At 47.6% G+C, this 27,193-nt stretch overlaps 1 protein-coding gene across 1 annotated transcript; it reads left to right on the top strand.

Moving 5' to 3' along the window:
* The first annotated feature begins 21,373 nt into the window (after positions 1 to 21,373).
* LOC125534277 (RING finger protein 215-like) lies at positions 21,374 to 22,087 on the top strand. Its single transcript, XM_048697540.1, has one exon. The coding sequence runs from the start codon at positions 21,374 to 21,376 to the stop codon at positions 22,085 to 22,087; it is 714 nt and encodes a 237-aa protein (XP_048553497.1).
* The last annotated feature ends 5,106 nt before the right edge of the window (positions 22,088 to 27,193 follow it).

Here is a 27,193-nt window from a genome sequence, read left to right as displayed (position 1 = left end):
TGTTTCCGGAGCGTTTCAACGGTGTGTTTCCCCCGAAGAAGGTCAAGAAATCCTTCGTGAGATCCATGAAGGCGATTGTGGTCATCACGCCGGGTCAAAATCTTTAGTGGCCAAGGCGTTTCGTCACGGTTTTTACTGGTTGACAGCTCATGCTGATGTAGAATATCTGTTCAGTAGATGTGACGGATGTAAAAAATTTGCACGATGAGCGCATGTGCCGGCTCAAGAGCTCTGGATGATTCCAATCACTTGGCCATTTGCAGTCTGGGGGCTTGACATGGTGGGACCTTTCAAAAGGTCTAAGGATAAAAAGACACATCTCTTGGGGGCTGTTGATAAGTTCACCAAATGGGTTGAGGCGGAGCCTGTGAGTAAGTGTGATGCAGCCACGGCGGTTCAGTTCATGAAAAAAGTAATCTTCCATTTTGGTTTTCCACACAGTATTATCACAGACAATGGCACTAATCTATCCCAAGGGGCTATGGAAGAATTTTGTCAGCGAGAGCACATCCGGCTTGATGTTTCTTCTGTAGCTCATCCTCAATCCAATGGTCAAGATGAGAGAGCCAATCAGGAAATTCTGAAAGGGCTAAAACCCTGGCTTATGGTTCCTTTACAGCGAACGCCGGGTTGTTGGGTAGAGGAGTTGCCTTCAGTGTTATGGAGCATCAATACTACACCCAACAGGTCTACGGGTTACACACCCTTCTTCATGGTTTATGGAGCAGAAGCAGTATTGCCCAGTGACATCCGTCATGACTCGCCCCGTGTGGTGGCTTATGTTGAAGCTAACAATGAAAAAGCCAGACAGGATGAGCTTGACTTGTTGGATGAAGAAAGAGACTTAGCAGCAGCACCATCAACAATTTATCAACAGGACCTGCGTCGTTATCACAGCCGCCGGGTTAAGTCCAGGACTTTTCAGGAAGGCGACTTGGTGCTCCGGCTCATCCAAGATCTTTCAGATGCACACAAGTTATCCCCACCTTGGGAAGGACCCTTTGTGGTTAGTAAAAATTTAAACAATGGTTCCTACTACCTCATTGACGTTCGAGAGCATGCAGACTCACGTAAGTCGGAAGAGGAGACCCGCCGGCCATGGAACATTGCTCAACTTCGGCCATATTACACCTGAGCCACCGGCTCTCAACATGTACATACGTTCACGTTGTATATACTATGATAAGCAATAAAGTAAGACCATCGGTCTCCTTTCTTTTCACAGACTATACATCTTTATTATTTCTTACAAATGACTATTAAGGAGTTGATCATATTTGAATCAAGTTTAACCTTTTTGGTCCAGCTCATGATCGTATCCGAATCTAGCTGCAAATCTCATGGTCACTTGGGGGCTTCTTGTTCAAACATAGGTCGTATTCGAATCAAAGAGAACATAGCTGTCGTAACCCTCTTGATCGGCTCAAGGCCAAACTCACTTGGGGGCTTCTTGATCGTATCCGAATCATAGCTTAACCCCTTTTGAGTACGACTTGGATCGTATTCGAATCAGGGTTGTTAAAAACCTCTCAAGGTCATTTGGGGGCTTCTTGTTCAAACATAGGTCGTATTCGAACCAAAGAGAACATAGATGTCGGTACCCTCTTGATCGGCGCAACGCCAAAGCCACTGGGGGCTATATGGTCGTATTCGAACCTTAGCTTAACCCCTTTGGTCCGGTTTACTGATCGTATTCGAATCAGAAACCCCCAACCTTTTGAATACAGAGTTAAAATTATGTTTATTATCTGTTGCTTGCCTTTGAGTTTTTTTGTTTCAATATTACAAATAAGATAGCCTGGTTTTCTTCGCCGGCTCAATTATTGGACAACACAGCCGCCCGGGTTATTCAAGCCGGTGGTTCAAGGATCCAAAGGTATGAGCTACTAAGATATGATGATCATTGAGTATTCAAGGAGTATTAACTTTTCATACATATTGAATTATCAATTCATCACCCGGGTTATTTAAACCGGCGATTTAAGGATCAGCAAGGATAAGGTATGGTTTTTACTTATACGTGCTTACCTGCAGCATTAACTCAAGAGTTAGTATTAAACCTTATCCTTTATTTACATTTGTCTCTGTTTTTCTTATTAAGGTAAATTTATGGGTTGTACATTAGGTGTTTAAGCCTAGTTGGTTCTAAACCGCCTTGCCAGTCTTTTCCTTGTATTCACAGGAACAGAGTTCAACCATTGCAGAGACAAACATTAAACAATGGATACATTGACATCTGGAAGCAGATTCACATAGAAGTACTTTATGCATGATGGCATAAGCAAACATGCGGTGTTTTAGCAACTAAAGTTATTACAAGACTTTATAAGCCTATGAAGATGATCATTGTCCCTCCCTCGCCGGTTCACCACCTTCTGTTTGCTGGAAGTTAGATTTTGACCAATCAAAGCCGTTCATGGCGACAAATTCGGCTTCATCATCAATCAGGCCGACCGGGTCAATTTCCGGGGCAAAGGTATCTTCTCTCACAGGTGGGATCAGATCTGCTACTTTGTATGAAGGAGTGGCCATCTTCTTATTTTCACTATCAAAACCCGGCTGGTACTTGTCAACATTGGTGTCATCTCCAAGACTAGTTGCCTGGGGCCGGACTTCGCGGACACAGGCTATGAAATCATCCTGACTAAAAGGAGACCCGTCCTCCTTCACGGTAGGATAGCCCCTTGCTACGTCCGCCGGGTCTAGGTCTGGCACCCAAGCCTTGGAGCGGCTTAGAGCAGTCAAAGCTCCGGCTCGCGCACAGGAGCGTTTTACTTCTTGGAACCGGGCAGGAAGGATGGACAGCTTCTTCAGGACATCGCTGAGCCGGTTGGGTCCTTGATTAGCAGGAGATATGGCAGCCAGAGCCCGTTGTGCACCGATATATAATTGTTCAACCAGAGTGTATATTGCTTTCAGTTTAATCAACGGATCTTGGCTTAGATTCTTACTTCGTGGGCCTGCATATATTTTTAACAGAGTCAGTTGGCGGATTATACTCTGGTTTGGCATAAAATACACGAAAGGTCAAAACAAGGCAGCTTACCAAAGATAGCAGTGACCATCTGAGACACCCGGCCCTTTAAACCGTTCAGCTCGGTTGATATTTCTTTCAGAGTTGTTTCGGCTGTCTCAGCTCGCCGGGTCAGAAGTGTTTTCTCATCTTCCCAAGTTTTCTCTTTCGCAGCAAAGCTGGTCTTTAAATTCTCCATTTCAGAAAGGCTTATTTGCAGTTTGGAGGTGGAAGACTTGATTTCTGACTCCTGGCTCACTAGCTGGGTCTTTGCGTTAGTCAGTTGAGAGTTTAGTTCAGACAATGCATTCCGTGAAACATTCAGATAAGTCAAGACTTGGTTTTAAATTCCAGTATCCAAATTCAAGATTCAAGTCCCAAGTACTTTACGAATAAACCACTTGGCACTTGGGGGCTAATGTATGCCAAATCAAATTTTTACGACTCTACCAACATATTTGAAGTCCCAAGTCCTTTACAAAGTAACAACACTTGGCACTTGGGGGCTAATGTACGTAGTTCAGCAAGTTTATCAAGGATAAACCGGAATGTTAAGTACTTTGCAGATGGTTTTAAATTCTGAAGTACCGATTCATTAATGATCAAAATAAACCGGTCCTTGGGGACTATGGGTGAAGTCTTGTTCTATCAATATCAGGCAAAGATTCAGAGGTAAAGGTCTCGGCCTATATTTTAAGTCTACAGGTTATTTCGTTTCTCTCATAATCTACGGACTTGGGGGTTGAAGGAATATTGGTAAACCGGAAACAACGTACCTCATATTTCATCTGAAGTTGCTTAACCATCTCGATCTCAGACTCACGACTGGAGTGTACATGACTGAGATAGCCGGATAAGATATCACTGGCATTAAGACGGTCGTAGTTGGCAACATCAAAGCGAACCAAGAGAGTTTATACTAGTTCGGCCCCTTCGATGAAGGTAAAAGCCTACGTCTAGTTGTGATGGAATTGATGGGGTTTCGATGACTAGGGAGCAAACAAGCTTCGCCTAAGTCTCAGTGTTGTCTGTCGTCCTTGAACCGCGCCAGGTCGTCCCCTTATATACATGGGTGACGCCCGTCGGTTTACAGAGTCCCAACACCGGCTCATATACGTGTTCATTTGGTCTCTACTTATTCCTAACTTACAATACAAGTTTACATACCGACGCCGGTTTACGGCTACAGGCCTTAAACCGATCATGGGCGTCCCCTTATATACATGGGTGACGCCCGTCGGTTTACAGAGTCCCAACACCGGCTCATATACGTGTTCGGTTTGGTCTTACTTATTCCTAACTTACAATACAAGTTTACATACCGCCGGTTTACGCTACAGGCCTTAAACCGATCATGGGCTTTAAGCCCTCATCTACCTTCATGGGCTTTAACATACTTAACTACTGATGAAGTTAATTTCTCTGATTACTGTAAACCGGAGTGACGTCATCTGTCATAAAGAAACTATCCATGATACCTTCTTGTTTAATAGATCTGCGACAACCGAGGCGACAGCTCCGTTTCCAAATTCGCGGCCCCTTGATTCTCGCGCCTGACACATGTCCCTTTCTTAATAAATAGGACCAAAGGGTCATTTCTTTTTTTCCCTTCGTGCCCTTCTGCTTCGTCTTCCTCGCGTCGCCCAGCTTCGGAGCTCCGCCGCCGCCATCAACTACTGCACCAACCTTGGCCGCTGCATCACCCTGAGCATACCAGAGCACCGCGACGACCTTCCGCGTCTTCCTCAGCTCCGGTAAGTCTTCTATCTTTTTCATTATAGATCTGTTCTAGGGTTTCCATGCTCTCTAGTGTTCATCGCCTGCTCCTTGTTCATATGCTAGATCTTTAGACGAGTCTGTGAATCTTTGCTTTTGTGTAGCAGTAGTTTTTACCCTCTGTTTTCACTTTCGCATATTAAGACCATAAATCTTATCCGGTAAGATGGCTCATTGATTCGGCACTGCTCCTTTTGGGCCTTGACTTTTTATCTCTTTTATGAACATGTTCCAGATCCAACGCTGTAGTATAATCTTGTGAAACCTGTTTCTACATACTTACTCATCTGCAATCTCGACTGTTTCAATGTTTAGACCAGGCGGTTTAACTTTGTAGAAAAAATTGCCAAACCGGTATATACCATTAGTCCCCTTGTTGAACTGCCAGATGCTGTTGCTTCATAAAACTCCGGTTTAGATAGAGCTGTCTCCGGTTTAACATTGTACATACCAGTGTACTTTAATCAATGCATTCTTGAACCGGAATCACCTATCTTGTAGATTTCATCATGGCCAAGCAAGTATATGAGTGCAAGTGGGTTCCTTCTCGCGTCACAGAGACTCAACTGAACAATTTAGTCCTGATCGGCGCTTTAGGCAGCAAAAACACCATCCATTGGAGGGTCCCTGGCAAAGAATGCCCTCCCACACCTCAAGAAGGAGAGGTCATCGTTTTCGTAGATCACTTAGCCTGGGGCTTTAAGCCGCCCGATTCTAAATTTTACCAGGATGTTTTAGCCAATTTTGAACTCCGCCCTCAAGACACTGGCCCCAACTCTGTTACAAACATGTGTCACTCCCAAGTGCTTTGTGAGGTGTTCTTTCAAGAGGAGCCCACAGTTGAGTTGTTCAGAGACTGCTTCCATCTAAACTGCCGCACTGAGTTTACTGACGGTTCCAATACGGAATTGGGTGGTGTGGCGATTCAGAAAAGGAAAGAGGTTACATACCCTCACGCCAAACTGCACAGCCACCCCAAAGAGTGGAATCAAACATGGTTCTATTGCAAAGACACCTCCCCTGCTGATGAAAATCCTTTGCCTGGCTTTCGTCCGGAGCGGCTTAGCAATACACACCCCTTTCCGCAAAGGTTGACTGCCAAGGAGAGAAGCAAATACGCTCCTGAACTGTCCAAGCTCAGAGCCTTCATGGCCAATGGTTTAACAGGGGTTGATCTCGCTCGCTATTGGATATCGTGGAGCATACTGCCCCTTAGTCAGCGCTCCGGTTTGATGTGCGAGTATACTGGCAGTGTTGATGACCCACTGCGACATGCTAACATCCAGCTCACCGACGAAGAAATCATAGAGGCTGTGAATAAAATGCTGAATGAACCGGAACACGTCTGTGCTCGAACCGGCCTGCTTCCCTTCTGTGCCACCAACAAACCGCCAGCTGTAAGAGCTTGATTTTTCTTTTTTACTGAACCTGTTATTGATATATCTGGTCATTGTTTAATATCAATGTCTGTTTAAACAGGGCAATGATCCGTTTTGGAGCAAGAAGCTTTCCCAGGAGAAGCCAGAAAAAATAGACAAACCGGAAAGACCAACCCGGCCAAAGACTAAAGTCGTGAAACGGCCTGCTCATAAGAAGAAAACCACTGCTTCTTCTGATCCGGCCCCTGATGATGATGTGGGTAATCCGGACCTTGAGGTAGAGCTTGACTCACTTGGCTTATTTTTCATACGCCTTATTGATGATGATATTTGTCAGGATGATGCCGAAGCCAGCCATGCTGATGCTGCAGAGGTAATTACTCTCTCTTCCGATTTAAACCCTTTGTCGTCACTAAAAATCCATCAGGCAAACCAGAAGGTTAAATTTTCTTATCCTCTTGCTTACTTGGATCCCAAATTTCTTATGAAGACCCAACAGCACGAAGCTCGCCGCACAACCCGGCACAGCGGCCAGGTAGTTACCTCCGCCGGTTTACCGAACAGTCCGGTTCGGAAACGCCGTTCAGAGGTCTCTAATTTGCTTGTCAGCGCTTGTCCTAAAGCAGGCTGTTTTCATCAACCTCTTAATCCATCTGACTCCGATTATCAGGTTACTTCCCACTCATCCTCTGGCGAGTCATCAGCTACTCAGCTGCCATCGCTCAAAACGGTGCTTGGGTAAGCTATACTTATCATAATATTTCTGGTACATCACCTTGGAACATATGCTATATTTGACTTTGTTATTCCTTTCAGGGCCAAGCCTAGGCTGAGCAAGAAGGCTCGCCTGGATAAAGCGGCCGAGGAGGACGCCGTACCTGAACCGGGTAAAACACCAGATCTTGAAGCGGCTATTCATGAAGATATACCCAATGATCCCCCACAGCAGGATGACGATTTTATCACTGAAGAAAGGCCTATTAACACCTCAGGCCCTGTCAACCAGCCCACAAGCCCCATCCGGATTGAGAAATCCACCAGTCCATCAAAGCCTACTGATAAACCAACGGCCCCAGTGCAAACCGGTGATGCCAAGGATGATGAGGTTGTCATTACTGGCATTGGTCGCACAGAGCCAGGCAATCCTGTTGCTTTATCCAGACATATTGCCAAGGAAGAATTTGCTGCCATTGGCAAGGGAAAATGGAATGCTGATCTGACAACTTATGCCGCTCTGAACGCCCAAGATCTCCATTCCGGCTATCTGAACCGGCTATACACCAGCCGTGACTATGAAGCTGGTTTGGTTAATATGATGAAAGAGAAATATGAGGTAACTTCCATATGCTTATCTGCGTATGTACTTTAATCTGTCAACTCTCCTAGCCCCCAAGGGCCGGTTTAGAATCTTCATTCAAACCGGAACTTGCTAATATAGATCCCAATGCTTCGGAATTCACTGATGTAGCCCCCAAGGGCCGGTTCAACTTAGTGTAGTTAAACCGGGACTTTAAGTAATTGAGATCGCAGCATCAGAATTTATTCGAGCAAATAGCCATTAGCCCCCAAGTGCCAAGTTGAATACTTGTATTGATCTTGGGACTTTATAATCAAGTGAAAGATGAAGATCAAATAGGCATTAGCCCCCAAGTGCCAAGTGCATAACTTGTTATGTGGTTGGTACTTCAATTCTTGCACTGCTTGCTGAATCATATAACTGTCTGTATGCAGGCTGAGATGAAAACAAAAGAAAACCAAGTCGCTGATCTCCAAGAAAATCTGAAGTCCCAACAGACTGAAACCTCAAAAGCAAAAGAGAAGTTGACCAGCGCCTTAAGCGTCATGGAACAGCTTAAGGAAGACTTCAAGAAAGAGCGGGCGGGCTGGGCTACTGAGAAGGCCGCTTTGACTAAGAGAGTTGAAAATGCCAAAGCCGCACTTAAACCGGTGGTAGATGAACTGGCCAGCGTAAAGCGTCAAGTGCATGCCATGACTGCCGCCATCTTTGGTAAGCTTTCTTGACTTCTGTACTAACTTGGCCTTCTTATGATGTGTCCGGTTTGTGAATCCTTTGTAATATTGTAGGGACACGATTGGTCACTTGGGGTCAGATGTGCGGAAGAAATTGAAGGCTGCCTACACATTGACAGAGCAATTGTATACTGGCGTGCAGCGGATCATCTCAACTGCGTCCCACCACAGCCCGACGCCCACCTTGATTCAAGACACCCTGAAAAGACTGTCTATGCTTCCTGCCCGGGTTGAAGAGCTGAAAAATCTGCTGCTCGAACCGGTGCTATCAATGCCTTAATCCGGGCAAAAGCATGGGTGCCGGATTTTGATCCTGTTGAAGCGGCTCAAGGCTACCCCCACTTGAAGGAAGACGGCTCAGAATTCAATGAGGAGGACCTGAGAGCGGTAAACCGGGAGGTGGGCCCTCTATCTTGCCAATTGGTGGAAGAGGCAGACTTGTCTCATTATCAAGCCTAATATGACAACCAAAACAAACGAGTGGCTGCACCAATTCCTGAAGCGGAGAATCTGATCCCTCCAATCCGTAAGCATACTTACGCTCCTGATATTGAACTGTCGTTGCTGATCCATGATGAAGCTGTCTTTCAAGCCTTAATGGGAATCGATTGGACAACTGTTGATTTCCAGCCACTGGGTAGGGAAGCTGAAGTTGAAGCGGCACGGGATGACCCACAACCATCAGGCCAGGCTGGTGACCAAGCTTGAACCGGAAGCCGGTTTAAACTGCTTCTCCTTTGCGAAAAAACAATGATCTTATCTTGGGCACCGTGTTGCCTTGTAATAGGCTAGCCGATACTCTTGATTTTGATATGCCTTCGTGCATAATTACTGCAACTTGTTCTTCCTTTGGGTGATGAATTTTCCAAAGTATTTTCTGCCATCGTTGGGCATGAAGTTGGCTTGGCCAATCTTGAAGCGGAGGTTTATAAACCCACACTGTTGGAGGAGATAGCAGCTCCTGTATATATAATGCCGGTTTCCCATGTAAACCGTGCCAGGTTATAATAAAACACCGTGTTACTCCGTAATAAGATGTTAATAAAAAAATCAAACTGGGCAAATAGTCTCCGGATTAAAAATGGACCGTGTTCCGTCAATTGACAGTTTGAACCGGTTTAAAACTTTGTCGGTTTAAAAACGCAACAAAAAGAAAGACATATCTATCAAAGAAAAATGTGAAGCAAAGGCAATGATAAAACCCTTTGCAAAAAGAGGCTTATTTGAGCCGATCAGATGGCGTTACCATGGTCGGACACGACCAAGCTCCCAATAGGTGTAGCTATGGTTCAAGTCAGCCAGGTCCCCAAATGAAACCGTGGCATTTATGCCGATCAAGAGGCGTGGCAATGGTTCGGGTTTGACCAAGCCCCCAAGTGATTCTGTGGCCTTAGGCCGATCAAGAGGCGCGACTGGTTCAGACTTGACCATGTCCCCAAGTGATCTGGTGGCTTTCGCCTATCAAAAGGTGTTGCATTGGTTCGGATATGACCAAGCCCCCAAGTGATATTACATGATGCTTTGAAAAGCTGACTCAAGGGGTAAACCGGAGGCCGCTTTAGAACAACTCCGTGTAACCGCACATGATGTAAAAGAACAGATACCCCGCTTTAGCTGAGGTTCCAGTTTATTATATTTAATCATAATATATACATCGTTGTAATATGTACATAAGTAGAGCCAATGGCTCAGGTATAGTAAGGCCGAAGATGAGCTATGTTCCACGGCCTGTTGGTCTCCTCCTCTGATGTACGTGAGTCTTTATGCTCTCGAATATCGATCAGATAGTATGACCCATTGTGCAGATTCTTGCTGACCACGAAAGGTCCCTCCCAAGGTGGGGATAGCTTATGCATATCAGTCTGATCTTGGATGAGCCGAAGCACCAAATCTCCTTCCTGAAAGGTTCTGGTTCTGACTCGGCGACTGTGATAACGACGAAGATCCTGTTGGTAAATCGCCAAGCGGGCGGCTGCTATGTCACGTTCTTCATCCAACAGGTCCAAAGCGTCTTGCCGTGCTGTCTTGTTGTCCGCTTCAACATAAGCCGCCACACGAGGTGAGTAATGACGGATATCACTTGGGAGAACCGCCTCCGCTCCGTAGACCATAAAGAACGGCGTGTATCCTGTTGATCTATTGGGTGTAGTATTGATGCTCCATAACACAGATGGTAACTCTTCTACCCAACAACCAGGTGTTCTCTGCAAAGGAACCATAAGCCGGGGCTTGATGCCTCTCAAGATCTCTTGATTAGCCCTTTCTGCTTGACCATTGGACTGTGGGTGTGCCACTGATGAAACGTCAAGCCGGATGTGCTCCCGTTCGCAGAACTCCTTCATGGCACCCTTGGACAAATTGGTACCATTATCTTTGATGATACTGTGTGGAAAGCCAAACCGGAAAATCACTTTTTTGATGAACTGAACCGCCGTGGCCACATCACACTTGCTAACAGGTTCTGCCTCCACCCACTTTGTAAACTTGTCAACCGCCACCAGGAGGTGGGTCTTCTTATCTTTGGACCTTTTGAAAGGCCCAACCATATCCAGCCCCCAAGTCGCAAACGGCCAAGTAATTGGAATCATTCTCAATTCTTGAGCTGGCACATGAGCACGTCTTGAAAACTTTTGGCAACCGTCACATCGTCTGACCAGATCCTCCGCATTAGCATGAGCAGTTAACCAATAGAAGCCATGGCGAAACACTTTAGCCACCAAAGATTTTGAACCGGCGTGGTGACCACAATCTCCTTCGTGGATCTCACGCAAAATTTCACAGCCTTCTTCAGGAGACACACAGCGTTGAAACGCCCCTGATACACTGCAATGATGCAACTCGCCATTGACAATAGTCATGGACTTGGACCGCCAGATTATCTGTCGGGCCAGAGTCTCATCCTCTGGTAACTCGCCCCGGTTCATGTACGCCAGGTAAGGAAGCGTCCAATCCGGAATGACATGAAGAGCTGCCACCAATTGAGCCTCCGGATCAGGAATAGCCAAATCCGCTTCACCAGGGAGCTTGACCGACGGGTTGTGCAGCACATCCAGAAAAACATTGGGCGGGACCGGTTTGCGCTGAGAGCCCAGCCGGCTTAAAGCGTCCGCCGCTTCATTCTTCCGTCGGTCCATGTGGTCCACCTGATAGCCTTTAAAGTGACCTGCAACAATATCCACCTCACGACGATATGCTGCCATGAGTGGGTCCTTGGAATCCCAAGTGCCAGACACTTGCTGAGCCACGAGGTCTGAGTCACCGAAGCACTTAACTCGACTTAGATTCATCTCCTTAGCCATCCGGAGACCATGGAGCAAGGCTTCATACTCAGCTGCATTGTTAGTACAAGGGAACATTAAGCGGAGAACGTAACAAAACTTATCACCTCGTGGGGAAGTTAATACGACTCCAGCCCCCGAGCCTTCCAATTGCCTGGATCCGTCAAAATGGATGGTCCAATATGTGTGATCCGGCTTTTCTTCAGGTGCTTGCAGTTCCGTCCAATCATTGATGAAATCAACAAGTGCTTGAGACTTAACCGCCGTCCGAGGCACATACTTCAACCCGTGCGGCCCAAGCTCTATAGCCCACTTGGCAATCCGGCCAGTCGCTTCCCGGTTCTGGATGATATCCCCCAAGGGAGCAGAACTGACCACCGTAATGGGGTGCCCTTGGAAGTATTGCTTAAGCTTCCGGCTTGCCATAAAAACTCCATATACCAGCTTCTGCCAATGCGGATACCTTTGCTTGGACTCAATGAGTACCTCGCTGATATAATAAACCGGACGTTGAACCGGATGCTCCTTGCCTGCCTCTTTTTGCTCCACCACAATAGCCACACTGACCGCACGAGCATTAGCAGCAACATATAGTAGTAATGGCTCCTTGTCAATGGGAGCGGCGAGCACAGGCGGATTGGCCAATTGCCGCTTTAAGTCCTCAAATGCTTCATCAGCAGCAGAACTCCAGACGAATTGATCCGTCTTATTCAACATCTGATACAAAGGGATTGCCTTCTCACCAAGGCGGCTGATAAACCGGCTTAACGCGCAATCCGGCCTGCCAGGCGTTGAACATCATTGATACACTTCGGTTTAGCTAGGGAGGTGATGGCTGTGATCTTCTCCGGATTAGCCTCGATTCCTCTGTTGGACACCAGAAAACCCAATAACTTGCCAGCCGGTACACCAAAGACACACTTGGCCAGATTAAGCATCATCTTGTACGTCCTCAGGTTATCAAAGGTTTCCTTCAAGTCGTCAACCAGAGTCTCCTTCTCCCTTGACTTAACCACAATATCATCCACGTAAGCATGTACATTACGGCCAATCTGCTTGTGAAGACAATTTTGTACACACCGTTGATAAGTTGCCTGGGCACTCTTGAGCCCAAAGGGCATAGACACATAGTAGAAGGCTCCAAAGGGAGTTATGAATGCCATCTTCTCCTGGTCCTTAACTACCATTTTGATCTGATGATAGCCAGAATATGCATCCAAAAAACTCAAACGCTCACAACCCGCCGTAGCATCAATAATTTGATCAATACGGGGGAGGGCAAAAGGATCTGCTGGACAAGCCTTATTAAGATCTGTGTAATCCACACACATGCGCCAGGTGCCGTTTTTCTTAAGGACCAGTACCGGATTGGCAAGCCACTCAGGGTGGAAAACTTCAATAATAAAGCCAGCTGCTAAGAGCCTGGCTACCTCTTCTCCAATCACTTTGCGTCTTTCTTCGTTAAACCAGCGGAGGAACTGTTTCACCGGTTTGTATTTAGGATCCACATTAAGGGTGTGCTCAGCGAGTTGCCTCGGTACACCTGGCATGTCAGAGGGCTTCCATGCAAAAATGTCCCGATTCTCACGGATGAACTCGATGAGCGCGCTTTCCTATTTCGGATCCAAGTTGGCACTGATGCTGAACAGCTTGGACGAATCGCCAGGCACGAAGTCAACAAGCTTAGTTTCAGCTGCCGATTTGAACTTCAGGGCCGGATCATGCTCCGTAGTTGGCTTCTTTAATGGAGTCATGTCCGCCGGATCGACATTGTCCTTATAATACTTCAGCTCCTCGGTGGCACAAACCAACTCTGCGTAGGCCGCATCTCCTTCCTCGCACTCCAAAGCGATTTTACGGCTTCCGTGAACTGTTATTGTCCCCTTGTGACCCGGCATCTTGAGCTGCAAATACACATAACAGGGCCGTGCCATAAACTTGGCGTAGGCCGGTCGCCCAAACAGGGCGTGATATGGACTTTGGATTTTCACCACTTCAAACGTCAATGTTTCCGACCTGGAATCATGATCATCTCCAAAGGACACTTCTAGAGTTATCTTACCAACAGGATATGCTGACTTGCCAGGTACCACACCGTTGAACACCATATTGGACGGTTTGAGATTTTTATCTGTTAGTCCCACACGACGGAAGGTCTCATAGTACAAGATATTAATGCTGCTCCCTCCATCCATGAGCACCTTGGTGAACTTATAACCTCCCACCTGAGGCGCCACCACCAGAGCCAACTAACCCGGATTATCAACCTGGGGAGGGTGATCCTCTCTGCTCCATCTGATTGGCTGTTCAGACCAGCACAGATAACGGGGCACGGCCGATTCAACAGAGTTGACTGCCCGCCTCTGAACTTTCCGGTCTCGCTTGTCCAAGCTAGTGGTGAAGACATGGTACTGCCCACTATTCAACTGTTTTGGGTTGCTCTGGTAACCCGACTGTTGCTGCTGCTGGTTGTAACCACCCTGGTTGTTCTGATTATTTTGATTGTTATGTCCGCCCGGATTACCATTAAACCCCAAACCGGAATTTCCTCCACCGTAACCCGGCCCGGATCCTGAGCCACCGCCAGAGCCGTGATCATACCGGAAAGCATTAGAATTCTTGAACTCCTGCATAATGAAGCAATACTTCCAAAGGTGGTTTGCTGGCACCTCCTTCGTCCCATGCTTTGGACAGGGCTGGTTCAATAGATAATTTAAGCGGTCCGGGTTAGGGTTAGGCGCTCCACCTTGATTCGGCGGTTTACCCTTACATCGCTGACCCTTGTCCTGCGCGTTGGTATTAGCCACGAAGTCCATGTTGCCATCCGCTTTACGCTTGCCTCCGCTACCGTTACCTGCCGAGTGATGCTGCTGACCTTTGGAGTTGCTATTCTTCTTTCCCTTCCCTGTCTTGTCATCATCAGACTCGGGATCTTTGATACTATCAGAATCAGCATACTTTACCAAGGCAGCCATGAGGGTCCCCATGTCAGTGCAATGGCGCTTCATCCGTCCTAACTTCAGCTTTAGGGGCCCAAACCGGCAATTGCCTTCTAGGGTTATAACCGCGGTGTCAGCGTTGATGCGGTCTGATGAATGTAGAACCTGCGAGACCCGGTGCACCCAATGAGTCGTCGATTCTCCTTCCTCCTGGACACATGCAGCTAAGTCCACTATCGACATAGGCTGCTTACATGTATCCTTGAAGTTACTGATAAACCGGGCTCGTAATTGGGCCCATGAACTGATAGAATTGGCCGGTAAGCTTTTTAACCAAGTGTGGGCCGTTCCTTCAAGCATCATGGTGAAGTACTTCGCACATGCCGCATCATCCACATCAAGCATCTCCATGGCCATCTCATAGCTCTCCACCCACGTCTCTGGGGGTTGATCCGCCGTGTAATTTGGTACCTTGCGCGGGCCCTTGAAATCCTTGGGCAGGCGCACATTGCGTAAAGCGAGGACAAGGCAAGGCACCCCCAAAGAACTAGAAGTAACACCGGGTTCGACCGAGATAGTTGGACGAACCGGCGTAAGCTGCCGAGCCTGATACTGTGCGGCTAACTCGGCCTCCCTGCGCGCTCGGGCCCAGCCCACCACTTCCTGAGCGTTATCAGCACCACCCGCCGGGTTGTTGCCGCGGGGTGCTCCACGTCGTTCATTACTTGGCACTGTCGGTTCATCCATACGCCTGCTATAGCTCCGGCTTGGACGAGGGGTCGAGTGGATCCGGTCGCGGCTGTACGAGTATGCTTCCTGTTGGACCAAAGCTGTCCTAAGAAGCTCCTTGACCTGTCGCGTCTCTACCGCCTGCGGTGAGTCACCTTCAATTGGAATGGCCTCCAGCCGTGCAGCAGCGGCAACGAGATTGTCCATTGGGTTGGAGTAGTGACCCGGATGTGTTGAAACAGCCTGAGGTATAACAGTGTTTTGACGAGGCAGATCCATCAGACGGGGCTGAACCGGCGCGCCGGTCCCAGGAGCTTCCGCCCGGTTTCCCTCCAGCGGATTACTGGTTCCTGCTCCTGGGGTGTTGAAAAGGTCTCTGGCCTCGAAAACCTAAGGCAAACGGGATTGGTACTTCCTCTTCATGACTTCATGCGACGCGTTTTGGTCCAACATGAGCCTGTAGGCTTGTGCATCTAAAGCGGCCCGCTCTATGGTCATCCTGGCATTCTCAGCTGCCAGGTCCACCTTGGCCTGGGTGATCTGTTCCTTTACCTTTGCAATCTCCGCATTGTGGACGTCCTGATCCGCTGGGTTAGCTTCTGCCATAAGCACAGCCAATGCATCAAATAGATCTGATAGAACTTGAGCCGGCGGGCGTATAGAGCTTCCTGCCCCGGCAGATGTCGCCGCTACTGAACCGGAGGTTATTGGCGCAGCGGTCGAAGAATGAAGCGCTGCTTGTGTGCCGGCCATGAATATTCCAACTCGGTTGGGTAGATCAGAGGGGTCCGGAATACTGTCGCCATCGGAACAGCCCCCAATCCGGCCATCTTGCAGCTGATATAGAGATTCAGTTTCTCCGGTTGATGACTCGTCGCCGGAATAAACGACGGTCTCGCCGCGAGATTCCGATCCATCCTCATAACTTCCTCCATGGATGACTCCCACGAAGGCACGCCTCACGGCCGGTTTAACCCGGGCGGTTCGCGCACGCTGAGCCGTTTCGACGAGGTCGGTGCAGATGTCCGGCTCAGGGCCCGGTTCACCGATCTTGCCGATGAAAACGTGTATGCCACCAAAGGGGACCCGGTACCCGTACTCAACTGAGCCGGCCTCGGGGCCCCAGCCTGCCTCATATTTCAACTGAAGTTGCTTAACCATCTCGATCTCAGACTCACGACTGGAGTGTACATGACTGAGATAGCCGGATAAGATATCACTGGCATTAAGACGGTCGTAGTTGGCAACATCAAAGCGAACCTTCTGCCTCTCCAATGCTTCTTGCTTAGCTGTGCACCGAGCCAACACTGTCGTGGTTTTGTCACGGCAGATGTCCTCGTGAAAGGACTTAGTCGTGGAGCCATCGCAACGGGTTAGCTTGAAGGGGTTAAAGCGGACACAGGGACGCAAGAGAGTTTATACTAGTTCGGCCCCTTCGATGAAGGTAAAAGCCTACGTCTAGTTGTGATGGAATTGATGGGGTTTCGATGACTAGGGAGCAAAACAAGCTTCGCCTAAGTCTCGAGTGGTTGTCTGTCGTCCTTGAACCGCCGCCGGGTCGTCCCCTTATATACATGGGTGACGCCCATCGGTTTACAGAGTCCCAACACCGGCTCATATACGTGTTCGGTTTGGTCTCTACTTATTCCTAACTTACAATACAAGTTTACATACCGACGCCGGTTTACGGCTACAGGCCTTAAACCGATCATGGGCTTTAAGCCCTCATCTACCTTCATGGGCTTTAACATACTTAACTACTGATGAAGTTAATCCGGCCCAGATAGGCCGGTTTACGCCCAGTAGTAATATCCCCAACAAACACCGTTGGGTTCCCCGGCTCAACAAAGCGGCTCCCAGTAATTTGAACATCTTGAACATGTGGAGACGGCGGGTCAGTTGAGCTTGACGGTCCAACTGTGGAAGGATTCATAGTGGCTTTGTCAAGGGACGGTTCCGAAGGATTTGCTTCATTGATAATAGGCGGGTCTTCTGGGGCGGCAGTTAATGGAGAAGGCGGCCTAGCCGTTTGAGATGCTAGTACTGGCGGGTCTTCCACCGGTTTTGTTACCTTCGCCTTCTTGGATTTAGCCTGGCCGCTAAAGAAAAAAAATATATTACACGACTGTCAGCATCAAGATACAATTGATCAACCCGGAAGAAAAGAGGATTTCTGATTACCCAGGAGCAGTCTTGAAAGCCGGAAATTGTGTTTGTGATGAGTCACCTGAAGAACGATACACCTCCTGAAAAGGTAAAAGAAAGGAGTTAAAAGGAATACAATGAGCAGGATTCATTAAAACAAGTTAAGGACAGTAAAAGTAAACCTCGTTCGGGCATTTCTGAGGGGTCTGTTGAAGGTCGACAGCCGGTTCATCTTCAATCTCAGCTTCACGGCAGCTTCATGTTGCTGCTTTTTCAAATGAAAGTTGGGATCCAAGTGAGCTAAGGGGTTAGAAAACCTTACTTTACGGATCACTCGTCGAACTTTGTGTCTTGGTAAGGGCTCTGAGTCGGAGGAAATGATAGTTACCTCTACTTCCCCGGCCTGACTGGCCCCAGTGTCATCCTGGTAAGGATCAGTGTCAATAAGATTGTTAAAAAATTAGCCAAGGGAATCAAGGGCTACCTTCGAGTCAGACGTGTCATCAAGCTTCATTAAATCTTCAATAGTGGTTTTCTTCTTCTTCTTCGATTTTCGGGTCGTCTTCTTGGTGTTCATGGCGGCGGCTTTCGCCTTCTTGGCAGCTTCGTGGTCATATTTCACCTTCCAAAAGTCAGAATTGGCCTGCCAAGACAAGAAGAAAGATCAGTGTTAAAATAATAATAGCTGGGCAAAACACAAAGAAAAAGAGATCAGAATGTACTTACTTCTGGCACCGGGTTAAGCTTGCAGAAGGGATTTAACCCAACAATACTGCAATCTTCATATTTCCCATTTACCAAAAGGGTTGACATTGAAACAATGTCTTCTTCGGTGAGTTCAACTGGGCTGTGACGAAGAGAGTTGTCCGGGCTTCCATCATATTCATACATCAGTTTGGATCGACGACCTAATGGAATAACTCGCCATGAGATCCAGCAATGGGTCAATCTACTCCGGTTAAACCATTGCCCAACAAAGCGTTGATTCTTCTGATGGAGGGAAGTAGCCTCTTGCGTTCAGCAACGGTGAGCTTATCCGGAAGGGTGAACTTGGAGTCAAGACGACCGGGGCAGTAACCCGGCAGAGGCTTCTCGTTTGCTGGAGAAATATCCTGACAATAAAACCAAGTTTGGTTCCAGTCCTTTGGGTGACTTGGTAAGACGATGAGAGGGAAGACAGCACCCTGACAGCACTGAATTGAGATGCCTCCAAGTTCTAAGCTAGGACTGTTGGTGCATTCGTTCTGCCGGTTCAGATAAAAGTACTCCCTAAACAGCTCTACGGTGGGCTCTTGCTGAAGATATACCTCACAGAGTACTTGGAAGTTACAAATGTTGGAAATGGAATTGGGTCCAAGGTCCTGAGGATGGAGTTTGAAAAAAATGAAGGACCTCTCTGAAGAATTTTGAACCGGGCGGTGAGAAGCCACGGTTCATGTGGTCAGTGAAGACAATCACTTCTCCGTCTTTTGGATTGGGGCGTTCTTCCTCCGGGTCAGGAGCACGATAAGACATGACATTCTTTGAAGGCAGAAACCCAACGATGAAGAACTCTTTTAACCGTTCCTCAGTTATGGATGAAGGGACCCAGTTACAGACGGTGGGTGTCTTTGACGGCATGATGTGCAGAGAACTGAAAAATAAATAACAACATGCCGGTTCAGTCTACGGTCAGTTATAAAACAAGTAATGGCGGTTTAACTAAAGGCTAATGACATATAGGGAAAAGAAAGCCGGCGCGGTAAGCCGCCATGACTACAGATTTTTTCAGAAAGAAGATTCAGCTAAGTGTTGGCATAAACACGTTTTACCAAGCTGTCATGATTATTTTGGATCAAATGGCTGTTCTGAAAAGAAAAATATTCCAAACCTAAATATCTAGTACAGATGAGTTCATCAGCGATAACGAAGCATCTATACAGAGAAAAAGGGATCTACGACTATCAAAATGGATGCCAAACAACTACCGCGTGAGTTATATTTCCTTTTTGGATCCCTAGAGGCTGCGAAGGAAGAACTACCAGGAAAGTTCATGAAGAACGATGAGGAACACCGACGAACTCGCAAAGCCCTAATGCAGATCTAAAAAGATTGAGGATGCGAGACTTACGGGTGTGGATTCGCTGTGGAGATTCATCGCGTTTTTCTAGACAAGTCAGGTCGATGCAGCGGCCTGAGGTGGAGACGAGGAGATCTGCGGCGGCGGCAGAGCTCGAGCGGCAGCGAAGCAGTGGGAGGAGGAAGACGACCGAAGGAGGAAAATGAAAGACCTAAGTGATACCTATTATAAGGGAGTAAGCGAACAGGCGGGCGTGTAAATCAAGGAGACCCGAATAATGATTATCCAAATAAATGAACGCCTCGATTCTCGGAAGGCATTAAAAAATGAAAGATCCGTTGGAAGATGACGTCATGAAGATTTTTTCTGTTTTCAGAAGATGATGTCACGGCGGGTTACAGAAGTTTTCAGACAAGAGGATGAATTCTACCTAAGTATTGAAGATTGACAGAGAACAAAGTTCAAAGTCAACCTAGGGCCTAATGTTGGGGATAATACTACCAATATGACCCGCCCAGGAGGGGCCGGGTCAGCCCTAATGGCGGGTTACATAAGAAGCCCAATATACATTCAAGATGATAGTTTATGAAACATATAGAAGGCCCAAAGGCCTGGGGCCAGCTTAAGGCCCGATATTGTAAACCGCCGTATGTAAGGAAAGACTTGTAAGGAAAGGCATGTAAGGGAAGTCACCGAGCCGGACACGGTTATGAGCCGGCCGGGACTCTGTAGGCCACCAGGCGTCAACCCGTGTATATAAGGGGACGACCCGATGGCGGTTTAGGGCAAGAAACAACCAAGTCGATAACCAAGCCGGCGAGTTGACCCTCTTGGAGATCGAAACCTCAGCAATACCAATCCCAACTAGACGTAGGCTTTTACCTTCATCGTAAGGGGCCAAACTAGTATAAAAACTCTCTTGTGTCCTTTGTGCCGATTAACCCCTTTAAGCTTCCTAGTGCGATGGCCCTACGACTAAGTCCTTGCTCTAGGACATCTACCGTGACAACTCCACGACAGTGAGCAAAGGGCATTGCTAGCCAGCCGCCACCTATCCAAAAAGCTAGGGTTCCTCTGCCTCCCGCCGGCACCGGCGTCGGTTCTCTTGTTTCCCATGGCCTTAGGGCCATGAGGGCGGAGTGGATCCCGGCCCTTACCGGTGGGTGGGCTCCGTTTTTAGATCTTTCTTCGAGATTTGTTAGGGTTTGTGTACTACTCCAGAAGGCGAGACGACGGCGGCTCACTGAAAATGGAATAAAGGTCTCCCCGCCTAACCCTTGTTCCGGTGATGCGTCTAGCTTCGTCGTTGGGCCTGTAGAGGTGTGTCTCCGATGGATTTGCTCGGATCTGTTCGTCGTTCGACTTTGTTCATGTGTTTTCAGGTTGGATCCTTCTTATCTACACTCTTCATCGGCGGCGGTTCCTGTTCTGCTGCGTTGGTTCTATGAGGCCTTAGCACGACGACTTCCCGATTGTCTACTACAACAAGGTTTGTCTGGCTCCGGTGAGGGAGGGGCAATGACAGCGGCACACCTTCGGCTCGTTTCAGTGCTTGTAGTCACCGCTAGGTGGTCTACGAATCTGGATATAATTTTTATTATTTCTAGTGTTTGTTGTACTAACATGATTGAAAATGAATAGATTGAAAGTTCCCAAGTACAGAATTCGAAAGAGCAACAACCAACGACCAGAAACAAAGTATAAAAAACTGCTGCATCAGCACAAGGAGAGAAGGATCAAGCAATAAAAATCCAAAAAAAAACATCTTTTTGTTTTAGGGGACTAGCCTATCTATTTCGGTCTGTGTCTAAAAAAAAGAATCTATTTCGTTCCGGTCCGTCCGGTCCAGGAGGCACGAGTCGCCGAGTCGGCATCGCGTTCCACCGGAATTCGAATTGGGAAGCCGTTTCCGACCGGAGGGCGCGCACGCGCCGCCCAGCCGGCCTACATATAGCGCACCGCACGCCGATTGACCAACACCAGACCCGCAATCATCTGCACGTTCGGATCCTAGGATGGCAGCAATGGCGATGCCGAAGCACGTCGCGGACGGCGCAGTAGTCGACCGCCGGCTCGACGCGACCACGATATGCTTCTCCGAGGAGCCCGCGCCGGCAGCCTCCGACGGCGGCAGCCCCCGGTTCGCCCTGCGCGTGACGTGCAGCGTGACGCGGTCCCTGGAGTTCCGCAGGAGCGGCCGGCGCCCGAAGGTGGTGCTGCAGAAGTACACCAAGGCCGACAGCGACTCCGCCGTAACGTTCCCCGTCGGCGACCTGTCCGTGCTACAGAGCGACGGCGCCTGCCAGGGGGCCCTCCGCGGGATGCTGGCGGAGCTGCGTCAGCTCCGGGAGCTCCACCTCGACGAGGACGAGTGGGACGCCGTCGTCCCCGCGGACATCGTCCCGCAGATCGTCCGCGTGGCGCGCGGCGACGACGCCAAGGACGGCGGCTTCACTTTCTGCTTCGCGATGAAGGTGCACCGGCGGATCATACACGGCGAGGAGGCCCTGCTGATGGCGTGCAAAGAGAGGGAGCTGGACCTGGACGGCGCCGGGACGATGGACGACTGCGCGATCTGCCTGGATGGCCTGGAGGGAGAGCCCGCCGTGCAGCTGCCGGCTTGCCCGCACGCGTTCCACCGCCGGTGCATTTCCACGTGGTTCTCCAAGAAGACGACGTGCCCCATGTGCCGGGATGACGTTAGGCTCTGTGCCCTGCGGAAGTTTCTGAACCTGTAGAGTGTAGTGTACCGTAGAAACGTATTATGACTCGAGGGCTGCCCAGCAGATTGGATAAAGTTTTCGTGTACATAACTACTAGTAGTAGTAGTACTTGATCTGAAAAACATCAAAATAACTCCTGTTCTTCCCTGTGGTTGCTGCTTGTGCCGCACTTCGCTGTCTACCTTTTTTTGAGGGGTATTTAAAAAGAAAAAAACGATAAAGGATTAATTCATTTTTTATAGCCAGTTCCTTAATAAGTGAATGGGACTCCCTGGACCGGTTAGTTTTCTTTGTTCAATGGGTTGTTTATCTTATTTCAACTTTTTATATTCATTTTCCTTTAACTTCTGGTTCTTTCCTATTTTTGTTTTATATTTCTTTTATTTTCACTAGCAAACATGTTTGTGCCTTGCAACGATAGAGAAAAATTAAATGCTCCAAGCGCAATAAGAACGATTCCACCCTTTTACAAGTCCACGTTATATATTTAAACACATTTGCCTCACTTGTGTTGTGCTTACCCTCCGTACGTCCTGTCCTCACCAACGATGGCCGCGATGTCCACCTAAGCGCAGTATGTCAGAACATGGTCAATCTCAAGGATGATATCGATCATCGCAGTGCCATCACAAGCGAATGTTTAATACTTTTAAAATTAATATCCCCGAGTAGGACGTGCCGATTGTCCTTCCTGAGATACAACCTACACCCAATCCACACACCCATCCTCATAAGCCCAGTCACTTTTAAATTGTGTATTTGTTTTATGCATCAACAATGTTTTTTAAAACACATAAAAAAATTTTAAATCACATGCACTTCTATAAAGAGCATGAATATTTTTAAAATTATGATTATATGTTTTAGCACAGGAACACTCTTTAAAATTACATGAACATATAAAAAGGATGAACATTTTTAAATTATACGAACATTGTTTTAATACGTCAACATTTTTTACTAATATTACAAAAATATTTTAAAATACATGAACTATTTTTAAAACATAACATTTTTCAAAAGTCAGATACGCATTTTAGACGGCACAAAAACAATTAAAACATGTTAACACCTTTTGTGAGTAACTAACTACTCGTATTGACTGAGTTTGGATTGTAGCATGAGTGGTCAGGGTAGACGTACACGCGCCCTAGTTTTCTTGATATAGTGAACGGGAGGAGAACTATTCATATGGTGCCTGGTTGCTGCACTGAATATCACGCCTCATCGACATGAGAAGGTCCATGTCAAAAAACGGGAGAAGGTCGAAACAGACCTTTTTCTTGTTTGAGACAATCTCGCGAAGCCTTTATTTAATCTGTCACAATGTTTACAGGGACAAAGGGAATGTCGACCAGCTGGCCTAACCAAACATGGCAGCCCGGCCCTAACTTTAAAGCATGCTTCGCTAGATTGTGAGCCTCTACATTAAAGCTCCTAAATTCATGAATTATGTTACAAGAAATAAAAGAGGATAACGTCATCTTGATCTCCTGAATAATTCAACCATAAGCTGAACCACTTCCCGAGTGAACCTCCTCTACCACTCCCTGAAGCCAGTCGAAACAGACCATATGAGCTTACCTGCGTGTCACTTGGCCCATAACTCCGATCGGAGGTCCATCCCACGCACAGAAGAAGTAAGGAGCCCACTCGTGCATCATGCATTCGGCCCATGACTTGGTCGGACAGGTAGTGAGAGGGAAGAAGCGTTAATATTTATCATATTCTTAAAAAATGTTTCTCATTTTTTAAAGATTGTTCATCATGGTATCGAAAAGAAATTCAGCATGTATTATTATTTTTTCATCATGCAAGTTTTAAAAATGTTCTTGCTGAGTTTTGAAAAATGTTCATCATATTTTTATAAAGTATTCATTATGTATTCAAAAATTCATCATGTATTTTAAACTGTTCAATCATGCATTAGAAAAATAATCATCTTGTATTAAGCAATTTAATATTCATATAATTTTAAGAAAGTTTTAATGCTATTTTGGTAATCATTTATATACTTGATAGTTTTTTTAAACATGATGAAAATTTCAGCTATTTTACGCAATAGAGTAGAGATTTCGACAATAGAGTAGAGAAAAAGAAAAAGAAAAACATAAGGAACAAAAATTGTGCGTTGCATTCCTGCGCCGCTATCAGGGACACACGGGCGTATTGTTCTAATGCTAGGCCTGGCCCATGTGCAAGAACGTTGTAAGCAAGTGTGACATCCACACCGCAAGATGGGACACATAATGACACCCCCGCGGTTCTCCGGATGCTCCTACGCAGTGCTATTGACATAATAAGTTAAATGGGACAAGTGGGCTTTAAGTGGGCTATATGGGTGTACCATTAATCCCACGTGTCTATAGTTTCAAACAGCTTGAAAAAATTCTGATAACGTAGGTTTGATACATCTCCAACGTATTTATAATTTAGACGACCCCCCCCCTCCCTAGACGCCGCCACTGGTCTCCTCTATGCTGCCCTTCCGGTGGCCTCATAGGTGACAAGAGTAGTGGGGGGCTATTCATTTTGTTTTTGTTTTCCTTAAGTTTTGTGTTCCCTGGTGGTATTGGCAAGGTGGTGGCGATGATGGCGTTTTGGAATACAATCTTTTCATTCCTTCCTACCTCGATGACATCCGATCTGATGCCAGCCAAGGGTTTGTGAGAGTTTGTTTGCCAGATCTGTTGCCTCCCTTCGGATATTGGCAGTTGGCATGTCTATCAAGGAGAGAAATTGGCTGGCTATTGGTGCAGCGACTTCGATATCTTCTTATGTGGTTGTTCTACGGCATAGTATTGTTTCTCCAGCTCTACGGACCGGTGGTTATGAATCACAAGCATGTACTATCTCGGGTAATGCTCCAACCGATGTTCTCCAGCGATTTCTAGATCCCATTCCAAGCGGCGAGTGGTTATTGCGGTCTTTAAAGCCAGGTATGGCGAGGACATTTGTAGGTGCCCCTTTCTTTTACTGTTGGTTCAATGCAATTTTCAATCTCTGGCAGGTGGCATACAGTTGGAGAAAAAAGAAGGCTAGTATGGCCTGAATGTATTTTTTACTGGTCGTTTTGCCAATTATCTTTCCACCGTACAGGGTGAGACTTTGGGTGTCTTTTCATGAGAAACATGTCCATAAATTTTAATGTTTCATGCCTACTATCCTTCATTTTTGCAAATTTTTGAAGTTTTTTGGGACTAACCTATTAATTTGGTGTCGAGAGCTAGTTTCTCTTGTATGTTATCTTTGACTTTTCTAGGAAATAAAATACCTATGCAGCTCAGAAAATTTGGAAGAAAATAGAGTTCAATAAAATTCACAGGTGGTACTGTGCCGGAGTCAGGCCACCTAGGGTGCCCCGGGTGCGAGTGCCAGCTCCAGGCGCCTATAATTTTAGGCTGCCTTGGCCCACTAGGACCGTCATATTCCCTAATTTTGTTGGATGCCTATATATACCCCCTCAGGGAGTCCTGGATTAGGGGGTCTCCGGACAGCCGGACTATATCCTTTGTCCGGACTGTTGGACTATGAAGATACAAGATTGAAGACTTCGTCCCGTGTCCGGATGGGACTCTACTTGGCGTGGAAGGCAAGCTAGGCAATACAGATATGTATATCTCCTCCTTTGTAACCGACTTTGTGTAACCCTAGCCCCCTCCGGTGTCTATATAAACCGGAGGGTTTTAGTCTGTAGGACAATCATACCATAGGCTAGCTTCTAGGGTTTAGCCTCTCCAATCTCGTGGTAGATCAACTCTTGTACTACACATATTATCAAGAATAATCAAGCAGGACGTAGGGTTTTACCTCCATCAAGAGGGCCCGAACCTGGGTAAAACATCGTGTCCCCTGCCTCCTGTTACCATCTGCCTTAGATGCACAGTTTGGGACCCCCTACCCGAGATCCGCCGGCTTTGACACCGACATTGGTGCTTTCATTGAGAGTTCCTCTGTGTCATCGCCGTTAGGCTTGATGGCTCCTTCGATCATCGATGGCGATGCTGTCTAGGGTGAGACTTTTCTCCCCGGACAGATCTTTGTGTTCGGTGGCTTTGCACTGTGGGCCAACTCGCTTGGCCATCTGGAGCAGATCGAGAGTTACGCCCCTGGCCATCATGTCAGGTTTGGAAACTTAAACTATACGGCCGATATCCGCGGAGACTTGATCTTCGACGGATTCGAGCCCCTGCCTAGTGCGCCACACGGCCACGATGAGCATGATTTAGCTCTGCTATCGGACAGTGTCCAGGAGATCGCGCCGGCAACCGCTCCGACCCTCAATTCGGAGCCAGTTGCGCCTTCCATGGGCGGGCGGATAGACCCCATCACGGAGGCCGCACTCTCATCGGTGATCGAGCCGAGTATCGACCTTACCCTCCATGGGAGCCGTGACGCCGAACTACGGGATTCTTCCCCGGCCGCGGACTCCGAACCGCCTGCACCCGTGCCTATCAAATCCGACTGGGCGCCGGTCATGGAGTTTACCTCCGTGTATATTTTTCAGCACTCGCCCTTCGGCGACATACTGAACTCATTAAGGTCTATCTCCTTGTCAGGAGAGTCCTGGCCGAACTATGTCCGGCAGGATTGGGATGCGGATGACGAAGAAATTCGCCGCCCACCCACCACCCACTTAGTAGCCACTGTCGACGACTTAACCGACATGCTCGACTTCGACTCCGAAGACATCGACGGTATGGACGACGATGCGGGAGACGAAGAGGAACCACTGCCCACAGGGCACTGAACTGCCACCTCATCATATGATATATATACATGGTGGACACACCCAAAGAAGGCAATGGCGACGAGACAGCGGAGGATGACCCCTCCAAGAAGCAACCCAAGCGCCGACGTCAGCGGCGCCGCTCTAAGTCTCGCCAAAGCAAAAGCGGTGACACCGGCACAGGAGATAATACCACTCCGGACAGTGCCGAAGACAACAACAATCACCTCCAGCAAGATTTAGGGCAGGAGGATGGAGAAGCCAGCCCTCCCGAGAGAGCGGCAGATGGAGAGGAGGAGGATGATAATTACATGCCTCCCTCCAAAGACGAGGCAAGCCTCGACGATGATGAATTCGTTGTGCCTGAGGATCCCGTCGAACAAGAGCGCTTC

The sequence above is a fragment of the Triticum urartu genome, chromosome 2 (assembly GCF_003073215.2).
Source record: "Triticum urartu cultivar G1812 chromosome 2, Tu2.1, whole genome shotgun sequence".
Classification (NCBI taxonomy): Eukaryota; Viridiplantae; Streptophyta; class Magnoliopsida; order Poales; family Poaceae; genus Triticum; species Triticum urartu.
Note: the sequence above shows the minus strand (reverse complement) of the source record. Positions and strands in the feature narration are given on the sequence as shown.